Source organism: Petaurus breviceps, unplaced genomic scaffold, assembly GCF_028583685.1.
Source record: "Petaurus breviceps papuanus isolate PSGF00001 unplaced genomic scaffold, PetGlider_PUasm1.0 178, whole genome shotgun sequence".
In the NCBI taxonomy this organism is placed as follows: Eukaryota; Metazoa; Chordata; class Mammalia; order Diprotodontia; family Petauridae; genus Petaurus; species Petaurus breviceps.
The window spans coordinates 33,307,492-33,323,458 of NW_027185777.1; the positions used below are offsets into that span (position 1 = coordinate 33,307,492).

The 15,967-nt window shown below is 36.3% G+C and overlaps 1 protein-coding gene across 1 annotated transcript in view; it reads left to right on the forward strand.

Moving 5' to 3' along the window:
* Positions 1-14,994: 14,994 nt before the first annotated feature.
* ADARB2 (adenosine deaminase RNA specific B2 (inactive)) overlaps positions 14,995-15,967 on the forward strand; it is a 660,801-nt gene continuing 659,828 nt past the window's right edge. The window contains exon 1 of the mRNA XM_069086535.1: positions 14,995-15,686. Coding sequence (XP_068942636.1) covers positions 15,587-15,686 — 100 coding nt within the window. The 5' untranslated portion in view covers positions 14,995-15,586. The remainder of the gene's footprint in view (positions 15,687-15,967) is intronic.

Genomic DNA, 15,967 nt, shown 5'->3' on the forward strand with positions numbered 1-15,967 from the left:
AATATTTGATTCTGGAGCAACTGCACTTTGAAAAGATTTTTTTTAATGCCACTGTTCTATAATTATATAGAAATCATCAAAGGATACTTCTTTTTCAGATTAAAAAATGGTGCCCAAATAATCTCAAATTAAAATTATTCACACTTACTGTTTCAGAATAGAGTTCAGATATAGATGGAATCCTATGTGAACAGTTTTTAATATTCTGTTGATTGTTTGTAGACTGGGCATGGAATATAAGGATGCTGGAAATGAGGAATTAAGCCTTTCAGAGCCAAAAGATTTTGTTCAGAGAACATTAATGAAGATTTAAAAAGATCAAGAGTATTAATATTTCCCTTAGACTCAATTATCTTATATGTAAAATTCAGGGTTGAACATTATGATCTAGCTAAAACAGTCAATCAATCCCTGATTTAACAAAAAGCTTCTTAAACTTTTTCTATGTGCTTCTTAAACTGTGCATCATAACCCCCTATAGGGTCATGATGCACAGATTAAGAGATACATGAGTACTACCTCCACCCACATAGACAGCAACCTCCATATTTCATAGGTTAAAGAAATCGAAAAATTCATCCATCTTTACTTAATTATGAATATTATAACCTCTCTGTCAACAGGCTTAGAAGGAATTTCCAGTTTGAGCATATTCTTGACTTTGTCTTTTCACATAGCTCTTAAGGATACAGAATCATCTTGTTCAACATGGTGACACAACAGAGAAAAACATCATTGGAGGATTTAAAATATATATATAGTTATTTTGAGGAATTGTGAAAGAAATTACTTTCAAATAAAGAAAACAGTGAATAGAAGAAATAGACACTTGTAATCTAATTGTAATCCCCATTGGGCAAAATATGCCTAGATCTTTGCTATATCCTCTTCCTATGAAGGTGTGTTAGATTCATGTAACTGGAGGAAGATCAATTCTTTTTTTTTTAAAGCAATTGGGGTTAAGTAACTTCCTCAAGATTACACAGCCAGGTGTATCTGGGTGGGTGCTAAGTGTCTGAGCCTGGATTCGATCCCCAGGTCATCCCAACACTGGGGCTGATGGTCTTACTTGCTGAGCCACCTGGCTGCCCTAGGAAGATCAATTCTAAAGCTAATATCTTGAAGTAACGTGGATTCCTGAAAGCGGAACTGTTGGGCTTTTTGCTTTGTGTCCCTACTTTTAGCCAATATAAGACATACTTAATAAATGCTTTTTCATTCATTCATTTATAATTACTAGGGTTTTAAGTACTTTGATAAAGGAATAAAATTATTAGTAGCCTTAAGTTTTGCTGAGTCTTTTTCTGACATCTGAAGCATTTCAGTAGTTATTTGGCTATAGAACCCTTGAAGGCTGCCTATTCTGAATTTTCTAGTGTCATTGTCATTATCATCATACTTATAATTCATTCCATGTTACTTCAAGATATCAGCTTTAGAACTGATCTTCCTCCAGTTATATGAATCTAATAACACTTTTTCAGGAAGAGAATATAGCAAGGACCTAGTCGTGCTTTGCCCAATTGAGACTGCAATTAGATTCCAAAAGTCTGTTTCTTCTATTCTCTGTTTTCCTCACTTGAAAGTAGTCTCTGATGGCTAGATGGCAGAACTTGGGAGTCCAAAAGACCTGAGTATGCCTCTCTGTCTCTGTCTCTCTCCTTCTCTCTCTGTGTCACTCTGTCTCTCTCTCTCTGTGTCTTTCTGTCTGTCTTTCTCTCTACATATATATATATATGTATGTATGTATGTATGCATATGCATATGTATGTGCACATACATATGCACATGCACATACATATCTAGCTCCTACTGACTTTATGGCCAGCCATGCTTTAACAATTTATACCTTTCACCACCTCGTTACAGCATATCTCTCTACCTCATATGCATATATATATATATATACATATATATGTATATACACATGTATACATCTATACGAATTAATAAAAATATAGCAATAATGTCTAAACTTATAATGTATAATTAATATTTGTGGTTTTAGGCACTTGGTAAAGAAAAGAAAGCATCAGACACTTTCGTCCTGCTGAATTCCTTTCCCAGTGGTCACTTGGATATAATAACTTCAAAGATGCCCATTCTTTGCTTTTTTAGGTGCCAAGATTACTTCATATGTTAGTTATTGTTAGGTCCAATCACCTTTAAATCACATGGATAATTGGATTTAACTTGCTTTATCAAAATAAAAGCCACATGAATCATATTACATGCACATATGTAAACTTACTATATGTAAAAATATATATGCTATCAGAGAATCAGATTATATCTTTCTGTGCAAATTATATATAACACACATTAGGTAATATTCCTATACATATTGTTTGGTATCCAAGAATCCAGGAGAACAAAGAATTCTACACATATTTAAAATGTGGCAAATTTAACATTTACCAAGCACCTCCTAGGCATTAGGTATCTGCCCTTAGTGAATTTATATTTTACTAGGAGTAGAGAGAAATATATATGATATATAATTCTAAAAATAGGGTGTGGGGGGACAAGGGAGAGATTCAAAATATCCTAGGAAAACCTTAGAAGTAGGAACTATTGTAATACCTGGATTTTTGAACTTTTACTTATATTCTTTCTTTTTATTAATTTAAATTTTGTAGAAGATGATTGTCATTGGAAAAACAAAGAAATGTGGCAGAACATATTGTTGAATATTACAAAATATCAGCAACCTCTGGGGAAAACACTGCTTTTTCTTTTTCCATTTTTATTAGGCCCAAGGTTTAAACAATCAAGAAACCAACACAACTCAGAAAAGATGCCTTTAAAAAGCAGTGTGGTTTTTTAAGATTAATCATCAGAGCTCTGAAATCTCATAATTCCAGGATTCTGATCTAAAACCAATTATGAAGAAATGAGCTCCAAAAGTACAAGTAGAAATTAGAGATTTTGAAAAAATAATCATAGAAACACAATTTAGTTGTTATATTTAGAACAAAGGCTCAAATTATGCAAATAATATGGAATGCACACTTCTAAAAATCACAAAAACCAAAATTGAGCATGGGATTATATGGAAGGAAAGTGCTTGAACTCAATGACTACTAATGCCCCTTCAACCATTGAAAGCTAATGCTTCCATGAAATAGCCTGATTTTATTTTCCTTTGTGAATACACACATGCACACACATATGAGGTGTGTATGTGGGGGGTGCATGTTTCTATGTATATGTGTTTATTAAGTAAACTTAAAAGCCCTTGAAATTACATTTTTCCCCTAACAGTTGTAATTTTCACTATTCAAAACAATCATTGTTCATAAGCATAATTTCCCAACTTTTATCTAATCTAGAAAGAGAAAGCATTGTAATAATACTCCAGCATTCGTTTGTTCCCCCCACCACCACTCCACCCCAGTCTCTGTGAAGGTCTGCATCAAGAGTTCATTATTATTTGAATGGCAGACCTCTCGATTCCTAACTAGGAAGAGTACTGCTATTTTCAGTGGTATCTTGTCCACTTGGGAGGTGGTCACTGACACCATAGATCAGCTGCTAACAGCAAGAATTGCATTGTAATGTAGAACAAATGAGGGCTGAATACATGCCCTCCAACGCATTCAGCAAGGCACTGCTGCCACTTACAATTACAAAGGACAAGAGCCAGAGACACTTCAACAGCAGGAAAGCATGACCTGAGAACCCGCAGCTCATTTTTGCACTCTTATTCAATACAGCACTGCCCTGTAATTTCCTATCTCATTGTTATCTGTTAGCCGTTTACACAGTCACACCTTCATTATGTCCCCATTGCCAGCATTGGCTGTTTGTCACATCGATTGATTGAACTCAAACTGCAATTTACATGGATTGCTTGTGACTGTCCTCTGGAAAAGCTGATATCCCTCAGATGGGTTGGCAGCTTTCTCCCCTCCACCTCAGAGATGTTATCAACTGGCCAATGGAAACCAATGTGACTTCAAACACCCTCTGAGCCTGATGGCTGGAGTTGGTCAAAACCTTTGCTGCGCTTAATCTCACTAAATGTCATCCTGTTGTTCTCTTATGATGTGAGTCAGGGTAACTCAAGTTCAGTCGACAAAGTTGTCAAGGAAAGCTTCCTACTTTGCAAAAGGGATCCTGTTCTTGACTTATTTACTACGGTATATCTGAAGAGAGAAGTAAAAGCTATCCATATCAGAAATGGATAGGACCATGCACAACATGCCCAGTTATTTATGCCACTGATTCTATTAACACAAACTACATACTACATGCCATACTAGGTCATCTCAGAACACAGTCTTTATCTGTTTCCTGAGTGACCCAGTCCTACATGCAATCTAGAATGAGCTAGTTCAGGCATTCTTAAACTTTTTTGTGTGTGTCATGGGTTTCTCTGGCATTCTGGTGAAGCCTATGAGTCCCTTCTCAGAATAACTTTTAAAGGTATACCATAAAATACAAATGAGGCCAATTACATAATATTTATATAATTGTATATAATAATTATATATGTGTGGATATATATCCACATACATCCACATAATTATATCATTATGTGTGTGTCTATATGTGTGTGTGAGGGGAGAAAGAGAGAGAGAGAGAGAGAGAGAGAGAGAGAGAAGGGTTATTTAGTTAGTTCATGGACTCTCAGAGTTAAAATCCCTGTTCTAGAAGTATATCATAACATTTCTAGTATTTCTCCAGATGGCCCTCCACACTAACTGCACAACCTCCTTGTAAGGAGCAGAAAGAGCAGGAAGGGTGAGGAAAGGGTGGGGTTGAGGATAAGCTGGATAAACTTTGCATCTTAGCAGGGGGGTGCCACCCTTCTGATCCCACCTGATAGTACAAGACCACTTAAGAATAGGGAAGGAGACCTGTTAGTGTTTTTACAGGGTGACAGATCACCTTAGCACTGGCCTTAGGTACCATGTAGAGAGCTTTAATTTTACCAAAGTTTCAAAAATATTGGTCAAAATCTCTTTTTGTTTTCACCTTTTATTGAGTGGAATTAAGGCAGGTAAAAATGGAAAACCTTTATCTCATTATTTTCATATCATATATTTTACATGACCTGCAGAATAATAAAAAGGAATAGCCAAACAATTGTACTTAATTGGAGTCGGTAATGGGGTGATGATGGAGAAGAAAAAGATCATGAGCACGAGTCAGATAGGCAAAGTGCACCTCATATACCTGCATTCAGAGGCAGTAACTGACTCTCCACTGCCCAATGGCTGGAATATAATGGAGGGGCATAAATTAACATTTAACTCATATTTCATATATGACTGGGCATATGTGTGTACCTTCGTAACTAGAGATTATTAAACATTAATGTGGTCAATAGAAACATGCATTCTGTGAATATCAAAGGAGGAAATTTCATCATTATGGGAAAGAATTTGAAAGAAAGACTAGAGGACCCACAAACTAGACCTATGAAAATGGAGAACGTTCACTCTCTCATTTCAAGTCTTCAAGCAAAGTCTGAATGTTGGTTCTGGTGTAAAGGATATTAATTTGGGCTAAGTTGCTATACCTGGCCATGCAGGCCCCATTCAATTCTGAAGTACAATCATTGGAGCAGCCTTCATTGCTTCTAGTAGTAGGATTGAGGAGGAAGGAAAGTCAGGATAGACAGAATATTGAAACTTCATTATGAAGCAGATTTTAAAAAATCAAATCAGATGATGGAGGCAATAATGATGAGAAGGGTAGTCATGATAATGATGATTGATGATGAAGTTTAGCGTGATGGAGTGGACATAGATCTGGAGTAACACCTGAGTTTGAGTCCTGTCTCTGATGCATATGGCTATGTCACCCTGACACTCTGCAAATTACTGAAACTTTCATTGTTCCAGAAGAAAAATAAAAGACAGAGCATATATGGCTCTGCCTTAGTGGTGGGAGTTTCATCAACAGGCTATTTCCTATACCAGTATCCTCATAGGTCTGAATCCATAATAACAATGTATATGATAGGGGCGGCCAGGTAGCACAGTGAAGAGCACCGGCTCCAGTGTCAGGATGACCTGGGGATCGAATCCGGGCTCCAACACTTAGCACCCACCCAGAAACACCTGGCTATGTAACCTTGAGCAAGTTATTTAACCCCAATTGCTTAGGGGCAGCCAGGTGGCTCAGCGAGTAAGAGCACCTGCTCCAGTGTCGAGATGACCTGGATCAAATCCGGGCTCAGATACTTAGCACCACACCGAGAAATAACTGGCCTGTGTAACCTTGAGCAAGTTACTTAACCCCAATTGTTAAAAAAAAAAAAAAAACAATGTATATGATGGCAATAATTGTTTTGTAAAGCAATCGGGGTTAAGTAACTTGCTTAAGGTTACACAGCCAGTTATTTTTGTGTGGGTGTTAAGTATCTGAGGCCAGAACCGATCCCAGGTCTTACGACACTGGGGCCAGCACTCTTACTCACTGCGCCACCTAGCCACCCCTAATGGCAATGATTTTTTTTTTTTAAAGATTCATATTGATTTAGTACTTTGAAGTTTGCAAAGAATTCTATAGAAATTATTTCCAAAATTGAATTTTCTCTGAAGAACTTTGAAATCTATTATGTGACATGGGAAATGTTGGCAAATGACTGCCCAGCATGGGTATCAAAGAAGGTGCTGTGCTCTATGAATGAAGCAAAACTGCAGTGGCTCAAAAGAAACATGAGATGCACAAATTTAGAGGCATATTGACCCCAAATGTCCAGATGCACTATTTGTGCCCAACTTGTATTAGAGCATCCCAAGGTCATATTGGTCTAATCAATCACAGGCAGACACATTGTACCTTGATTCCAACATAGGGATGTCATTTTGGTCCTCTTCAAGAACAAAGGACAACAACCAAACGACGAATGAGTTATTTTGGTTGTGCTCCAGGAAACCAATTTGATAGGTACTATAGCTATTTTAGTGAAGAGGAAAGAAAGCAGGGGTGGGGTAAGTAACTTGCTTGGGGCTCATGTCAGAGGCAGAATTTGACATTACAATGTAGTATCCTCCTATGGGCTTCAGGATCAACTTAGTGAATTTACCTTTATGTTTTCAAATGTTTCAGAGAAAAAAATGTCTATTTTGGTTTATATTATATTTGCATACTCATCTCTCCAACTTACATTTCCTGTTTTATGTTCTGCTATTTATCTATTAAGCATTTTTGCTTGATTCTTTTTTTTCATCTATCATTCTTCCTAAATGTGTTCACACATCTTAAAGAATGAATTCCCCAAGCCCAGAATGTGCTTTGATCTGGGGTAGGCCCATAAAAGCAGCAAGATTATTTCAGGGAGAAATAGACCAATGGGTTGCTGGTGAGTATTGACTTACCTGAAGGTGATAAAACTGTAGTTTTGTTTTTAATTTTGATTTTTTTCAGGAAGGATTCTAGTGGATTACTTAAACTAATCTGTTTTCTGGGTGTCTAGGTAACATGTTCCACTATGTGTCGTGAAGTCTACACCAACACTCTAATGTGGTGTAGTGACGATTCCCTTCTCTAGTAGAATTCAAGAGATGGATGCATACTGGTTTCAGAAGTTCACCACCATGCCTGGGAAAATTTCCTCTTACCTTGGGGCTAATGGATTGACTATAAAAGACTATCAAGCTCCTCTCATCCTAAAGAACTTTATGAGGAAGTGAAACTATGCAAAGTGGAAAGTAATGGTCAAAAAAAGAGCGATAACACAGCTTGGAAAATAAAAGCTACAATGGACTACTGACATAAGATAATCAGTTATAATTGGCCAAACACTGTGCAAGGCATTTAAAAATATCATCTCATTTGATGCCCACAGTCTTGGAAGGCAGAGGCTGTTATTATCCCCATTTTACAGATGAGGAGTCTGAGGCATACACACATTAAATAACTTGCCCAGAGTCACAAAGCTAATAAGTATTTGTGGCTGGATTTCAACTCATTTCTTCTGACTCCAGGTCAGACACTGTTCACTTTGCCACCTTGTTGAAATAAAGACAATGGATAGAGGTAGGATATGGAGTTCTTAGCAAAGGGGCTGAAGAAAGACAAGAGTGACAGAACATTACAGAAATATAAGCAGTAGCAAAATATCACCAACATGAACCATGATTTCACATGGTATTTTTACCTTTTTTTAGTTTCACTCTTTGTACCATATACAATGTATTTTTCTTTTCTCCATTTCCCCTTTAGCCTTCCCACTATTCTTTCTCCTTCTTAACATTCTAGATTGTAAATAATTGGTAAGATATTGGTTCCATCCACTTGAGAAAAGAGACTAGTTAGTGCTTTCATATAAAGAAATATGCTTGTTCAGTCAGTCACTCACTTTGCTCAGTAACACACAATTACTATCCTGTACACAGTCAATATAAATAAGAAAAAAGATACTTTGGGGCAAATGAAATGCAAAGTAGGTATACACTAGTCTGCTATATGCATAGCTTATGTTTTAAAGAGAGAGGGGAGTATAGAAGAGGAAATCAAATGGTAGACTAAACATCAATGAGAGAAATTACAACAAATTCATTACATCAGCCCTACTCTCATTTAAATAACAGCAATGTATTCCTGACAAGCTTTCATCCCTTCCTTTCAATTTATTACATTGATTAACATCCCAAACCATTAATTCCATCTGTGTTTTGTTTTCTTCCTTTCTTCAGGCTGTCACACAGCACTCTGGGGATATGATATCTTTCATTTTAAAAATCATGGGTTCCAAGAGAAGATTTGGGGGCAAAAGATATTAATCCTCAGAACTGTATTAGTCTAAGTCTCAAAGGAGAATCCAGCATAGGCAATACTTTAATGTAGCTTTAAATAATGACTTTTTTTAATATTAAAATTTATATTCCAGAAACTAGTACCTAGTAACCAAATATACTTTAAATGTGAATGGAAGTAATTTGATTTTATCTAGAATGTTGAAGATTACTCTAGGTCATTATTTTTAATATTCTGTGCAAATATTTTCTAGTAAGATATTGTACTCTACTCTTATGAAAAGGTCATAGAAGTCATAAAATACAGAATCTGAACATTGTTCCTGTAACCAAGATCTATCAAGAGTACAACCTGGATCCAGGCAGAAGAAATGGAATTGGCTTGTATAAGTAGCTGGGAGAAAAGATTTATGAGCAGAGGTCAGCTATGCTTCATGACAGATATATCTTATGATTTCTGAGGTGCCCACAACAATGGTATATTGTCTATCCAGCAATCCTGAAAACCTTGAAGACAATCTAGATTTTGCTGAGTTATTTTTTTTTCCTCCTTCAGATTGTATGTAGTTAATTATTAGAAACAATGTAGTGTTTGGGGGTAGGAGTGGGGAAAAGAAATGACCTTTTAAGGAAAAGGTTTATAAATATGCATGTGTTGTTCTCAAACCAGTGGCATTTATGTTAGGGAGAAAAAACACAAATAACTTAGAGAAGAAAATTGTCCTGGTAAGAAGCTTTATATGAAAAGCACATTTCTCCATCAATATCGGCCTCTAGGTTCATCCACCTTACCCAACAGTCCAAGATACTACCCTACAGCTCTTTGAGAATGTGATTGAAAATACATTTGGCAAAGCAAATGCTTTTCTAAATTGTGATTTTTTCAGTAGTTGTAGGTTTTATGCCTAAGTTCTTTGATGTGAGTGATTTAAATTTAAGAACAATGGCTAAAGATGAAAGAGCAGAGAAGCCTTCTTGTGCTATTTTTCTGTTTGTGGAAACTAATAATTCAGTGTCATATATGATGATGTAGTGAGTCAGCAAACATAAAATATCTCCAGGGAGCCCTCTGTTCGGCTATTTTTTTCAACTAGTGGAAGAACTGACTATTAATGGAGGGATAAGGAAGAAAATTAATTAAAACACAAGCTTAAAATTAGTCATTTTGCATTTCTGTGGGTGATTTTTATTTGCTTTCCAATATCTAAGGGAAATTAAATCAATTTTTATGTAGAAGCTACTTCTCTTGAAAACCAGAGGTCATGGTAAATTAAGGCTGACTGGCAACCTGTTGTTTAATAAAATTTGTTGGACATTTTGAGCAAAGCAGAGAAATAGATCATGGCTTTCAGGGAGGCAGCCTGGTAGAGTAGAAAGACTGGGAATCAGACAACTTAGATACTAAGTGCATAATTGATACTTCTTTACTTGACAACAGGTTCTTATTCTACCACTGACTAACAAATTATTTATTCTCTTTGAACCTCATTTCCTTCATCTCTAAAATAAAGTAGGGACAGAGATAAAAGATTCTCTATGATTATAATCAATAGATGGGTAGACTTAGAATCTGGAAGACTTGATTTAAGTAATATCTCTGATGTTTGGCCATAAGAAAATCACAATCTCTCTTAGTTTTGGTTTATTAAGCCACAAAATATGAACATTAGTACTTGTATCACAGGGTCAATTTACAATGCAAATGGAATAAAGTAGGTAAATCACTTTGCGATCTTTAAAGAGATATATAAAGTTGACTATCATGATTATTGATATTGTTTGCAAGTCCTGTAGATCTATTATAACACAATGAGAAAGTGATCAGAATTAAAATGTTAAAAAGATAATAATAAAGGTCAGATAATATTACACACACATATAATACCCTTATTATGGAGTTCTGCATATCATAGACTCATAATCTTTTTCATTCTCTCATTTACCCTCATATGCAATAAACAAAAGGTAGGATATGGTTAAGAAGAAATAAATCACATGCTAAAGTTCACAAAACTTGCCAGTCTTAGAATCTCCAGAATTCAATAGGTAACTTTATTACTCCACATCTTTCAGCTCCTCCAAAATGTTTTTCAAGGTTCTCTTTTTGTAGATTATCTTCCCTGACTAGTCTTCCTCAATTATAAATGATAGAATCACAGGACCTTAAAATGAGAAGACTCAAAAGTCATTTAATTCAGCTCTTACCTAAAACATTAATCCAATCTCCAATATGAGAGGAAGAGGAAAGTAATATATTCATGGCATACACATGTGTGCACAAACACATTACATCCACATATATGTATGTATATGTGTGCAAGCATGTGTGTATACAGACACATTTGTATGTACATATTTAGTGACACAGAATGTACACATTGGTCTACCTATTCCATTTTTATTACAATTCTAATCAATAGGAATTTATGACTTCTAACAAGCTGAAATTGTCTTACTCAAAATGTCTCCCATTTGTTCTTAATTATGCCCTCTAAGGTCAAGGAGAATAAGTCTAATTGCTTTTCCATGACATATTTTCTATTATTTGAAAAGCTATCATGTCCAGTGGTCCAGATGAAACCCCATTTCCTTCAACAGATAAAATGACCTTGAGTCGTCTGACCCCCTTTTGAACATATATCAGTATTTCAACAAAGTCAATCAAATCATATTTCAGAATTAAAGGGATCATAGAATCTCAAAGTTGGAAGGGATCTCAGAACCATTTAATCCACCCTGCTTGCATCTAAATAAGGATCCCTTCTAAGATATAACCAATGTGTGTTCATAAAGCCTCAACAGAAAAACCTCCAGTTAAGAGGGATCTAAGACATGGCAATTGGGATGAGGTCTAACCACAAGAGAAGAAAATGAACCCATCTACACACACACACACACACACACACACACACACACACTTTCTTTGGTCACATATTTTCTGTTAATGTGGTCAAACATCCAATTATGTCTTTCTGCTAATTCGACCTTAAACCTTCTCTTTGGATCCCCTTGGCTCATATGCATTAGATTTATACTACATTAATATATATTATTTTCTATGCGGATGTTTCTTATCATGCTAATTATGAGCTCCTGAAGTTTACAAAGAGAATGCTTAATAAATGTTTTTGGCTGGGGAAAAAATAATCTTTGCAAAACAATGCACTTCAAATCAGTTGTGAAGACAGCTGTATCAGCTGACCTTTCTCTTTTTTAAGTCATTAAACATTAGACACCACCAATAATCTGCAATATTGCTAGCTGTGTGATGAGGTCCTTGCCTCAGGTTTCAGACTGGTGTTTTAGTCTCTACCTATGCTTCAGCCTAGCAAGCTAGTGACCTTCTTTGGTTATTTCATTACCTTCAATAGCATCAGACATCCTTCTAAATGAATAGCATTAGCCCAAGAATAATCAATACCTGTCTAAAAGTCAACAGTCCCAGTAGTTAATTCTCTTCTCCCACATTCCTTGACAGAGAAGTCTAAAAAATAGTTCATGTGAAGATTTAGTTATAGGAAAAGGGAAAAGATTAGAGAAGTTAACTTTCTTCATATTTAAGTGACCTATGGTGGTATAAGTTGACATATTGACACAGTGATTGTCATGGTGGCAGAATCAAGGTGGGGGGACAATATTAAATAAAATGAAATCCAGAATTTGCCTTGAATACCCACTGTGCCCATGTTATTATGCTAGGAAGTATATCACATACAAAGGAGTATAAAACATATATTTGAGGACATTCCTGTCCTCAAACAGCTTTCCTTCTAGTCTGGGATAGTTAATTTAAGATACTCACATGAGTTTTCTGCAGGCATGGATAAATTTTATTCTTTTGTGAGTTGCAAATGTCACTGAAATGATGAACCTTCTCTCCATTCTATCTAAGAGAATTTATTTTTACTCACTCCCCCATTAATTCATTTTCTGGTTGACCACTGCTGAATTCTCATTGACATATCTAGGGGCGTGGTTTATTCCAATGACTTGACTCCTCATTTCCACATTCTACTTGGAAGACCAGAGATGGAACAAACATGCTCATTCACAGAATTCAGTGATAGATAATGAGATTATGCTGGCTATATACACTACCTCAACTTTTTGTTAATGTTTGCCCCTTTCAAATTCATATTGGGATAAAGGGATAATTCAGGGGAAATGACTAAAAGTAAAAGCAATAGTAAGAGAAGGGGAAGAAATTTATAGTTACTTCATGCCAGAGAAATGAAGAACCAATTAATTAGTAGGCTCCCACAAATTAAAGTATTTAAAGATTCAGTAGCATTGTTTAAACATTAAAAAAAACCAGACTTAAAATTCCCTGAAGATTCCACAAGATAAATCCTGCCTCTGACACATGTTAACTCTGGACAAGTCAGTTGTATCAATTTCTTAGGTATTTCTAAAGATTTCAAGTTAAAGAGCTAGTGCCACTCTATATTACCACGTTGGCAGAGGAAAGTTCCTCCTAAGGAGTTCCCCCAAAACAATCCTAACCTACTATTCTACTATCCCATTTATAATCACTCTGGTGTTATGATCTTTTGCCTGATCTCATCACATTTTAGCCAATACACCAAAGTCTTACAGGTTAAAAAGGATAAGATCATTGATGTATGTGGCAATGGGGATGAGACAGGGGCAATTTAAAAATAATAATAGACTTGAATATGGTCCTTTATGGTCACTGTGACTTGTCTAAAACAGGCTTTCTACAAGTGTTTCAGTGGTGTTTGTGGGGATTGTTGCTGAAATATTTTAGAGTGAAGCCTAGAAGTCTCACTAATGCAGTCTTAGAACTTTATTTCTGATTGTATTTAGGGCTATGCATCCTTTGCATTAGAAAAGTTAATAATGAAGGTAATGCATCATTGAAATATTCAGTAGGAATTGCAACCATGATTACATATTCTTGGCAATAGAATGAAAATGTCACACTCGACACAAATGAGAAATCCATATTATATTGTATGTGGTAATCTGAAATAAGTCAAATAGTTAAAATCCTAATAGTACAATAGGTGACATCTCCGATAAAAAAAAAAGTATAAAGTTAAGTTTTACTACAGACCACTAAGTCTCTCACTAAGGATAGAACAGAGGCCAGTTTGGTCTAATTGGTGAGCTGTATATGTTTTCTTCCTCCTTCAAAATGATTAATACCAATTCAAAATTCAGAACCACTAATGGTAAAAATCAAAGTGGGCTTTGGTGCAATGATCAAACATTAAAGAAGTGATAATCCATTTCCTTCCTTTTACCACAAAGTACAGAATTCACCAAGGAGAATATGTCCCTAATCGTGTCATTGTTCCCAAAGCTGCCTTTAAAACCCCTTGCCCCTGTCCCCAAAGGGGGAATCCATCAGTTTGGTATATCTACCACTTATATTTTAGCCCTGGACAACTGAACTGCCAACAGCATCCCAATGGCTTTCTCTTTTTCTTCAAGCCTAGACACAAAAGAATTTCCTCAAAATTTGCCTTCATTATAAACTTTTTTAAAACCGTTTTTTCATATCATCATGTGAACACTTTTTGATTAATCTCTTTGGTGAATTACCCTAGTTTATTTTTATTCTAATTAATGATTTAGTATCATTTAAAGGCAAAATGCAACTGTTTCCTGGAAGACATCTGTACTTATATTTATGTTAGCTGTTTAAGTGTCCATATGTATAGCTTTAAACAGATGAGAGCACTGCAAAAAAAAAAATTTGTTCAAGTGCTGAATCCATACAGTAATTTAATTTGTCACATACCTCCTATATAATCTTACTTTTCTTTATCCAAATATTACGGTTGGCAATGAAGCTGCCTGATACAAGCGTTTCTATACTTTTCATTTCATTATTTCCTAAAGGAACCACTAGACTCAGCAACCCCCCTTTTTAAATAATTCTGACCCCCCCACACACACACGTATTTATATTTACATAATAATTCTCTTCTTCAATGTGAACAACCAAAGGATTTTTTTTAGCAGTCTCTGAAAAATAAATACCCCAAGACAGGCTCTCTCCCTAGGGATTACAAAGCTGAGTCCTTTCCTAAGGTGCTGTATTCTCAGCGTTTTTAAGGGAGATCTTTTCCTCTTGAAACAATGAGCAATCTACTGAATGAACTAGTTAATAACTAGTTGGTCAGAGAAAATAGTCCCTACATCTTTACGAATGTCTTTAAGCATATTGTTCTGTCCATAATGGTCTAAAGCAGAAAGGTTTGAAATCCCCTTTGTAGCATCCCTTCTTGTAAGCTGCCCCCTTAGGCTTCTCCCAGATAAACTGGCAGTATGTTTTTTATTCCCTACAGTGCAGTTCTCCTTTCCTTTCTATCAGGTCCTAAGCATATCCGTCAGTCCAAATGGGAGCTGAGTTTGCAAGCTGACAGAGGATGGAAAGGGCTGGTGGTGCTGATGTCAGAGCCAGGAGACAGTTGTGATTGGATCTAATTAGACTTTGCAGCAGCAAATAGACAAGCTCCCTGCATGATTGGCTTCAAAGTGTCTGGTGCCAAACAACTAACAGAGGCGCAAAAAGTAGAAGCCGTGCATTTACAGCCCTGCTAAAGGGAGGCAGACAGAACCCGAGCTACCCAGAGCTCTTCCGATGCTTGAGTCTCTACCTTTGCACAGCTCTCACGACATCGTCGGAGCATTTAAGCATGCCAGCCCAGGAGATCAGAGACACTCAGCCCAGCTGAGAAAACAAGTGACAGAGAACAATTAGAGAGGGGGCTCAGTACTCAAAAGTGAGCCCGCTCCTTGATCTGCAAAGCGGAAGCAGCTGCTGCTGCTGCGAGAGCAAGAAAAAGGTGAAATTTACCAAGAAAGAACTCGTCTCGATTCTCGTCTATTGAATCCCAGCCATGGCATCCGTTTTGGGGAACAACAGAGGGTCTGGAGGGCTAAGTAGTCAACTCAAATGTAAGTCCAAGAGGAGGAGGAGAAGAAGATCAAAAAGAAAAGGTAAGGATCTCTCTCTCCTCCCAATCCCCGACTCTCTCTCTCTACTTTTCCCTTTCTTCTCTCCCTGTCCCTGTTCCCTTTTTTCTCTTTATTTTTGAAAAGCTGCACTTTTAGAAGCCAATGGAATGTGAAATACAAATATCACTTTGGAGTGCAGATACTTTCATAAATTGCTAGAGGTTTGTATAAGGATTGTGTGTGTGTGTGTGTGTGTGTGTGTGTGCGTGTGTGTGTGAATATATCTAACAAACCGGGTAAGCAAAAGGCTTCTTTGACGAGAG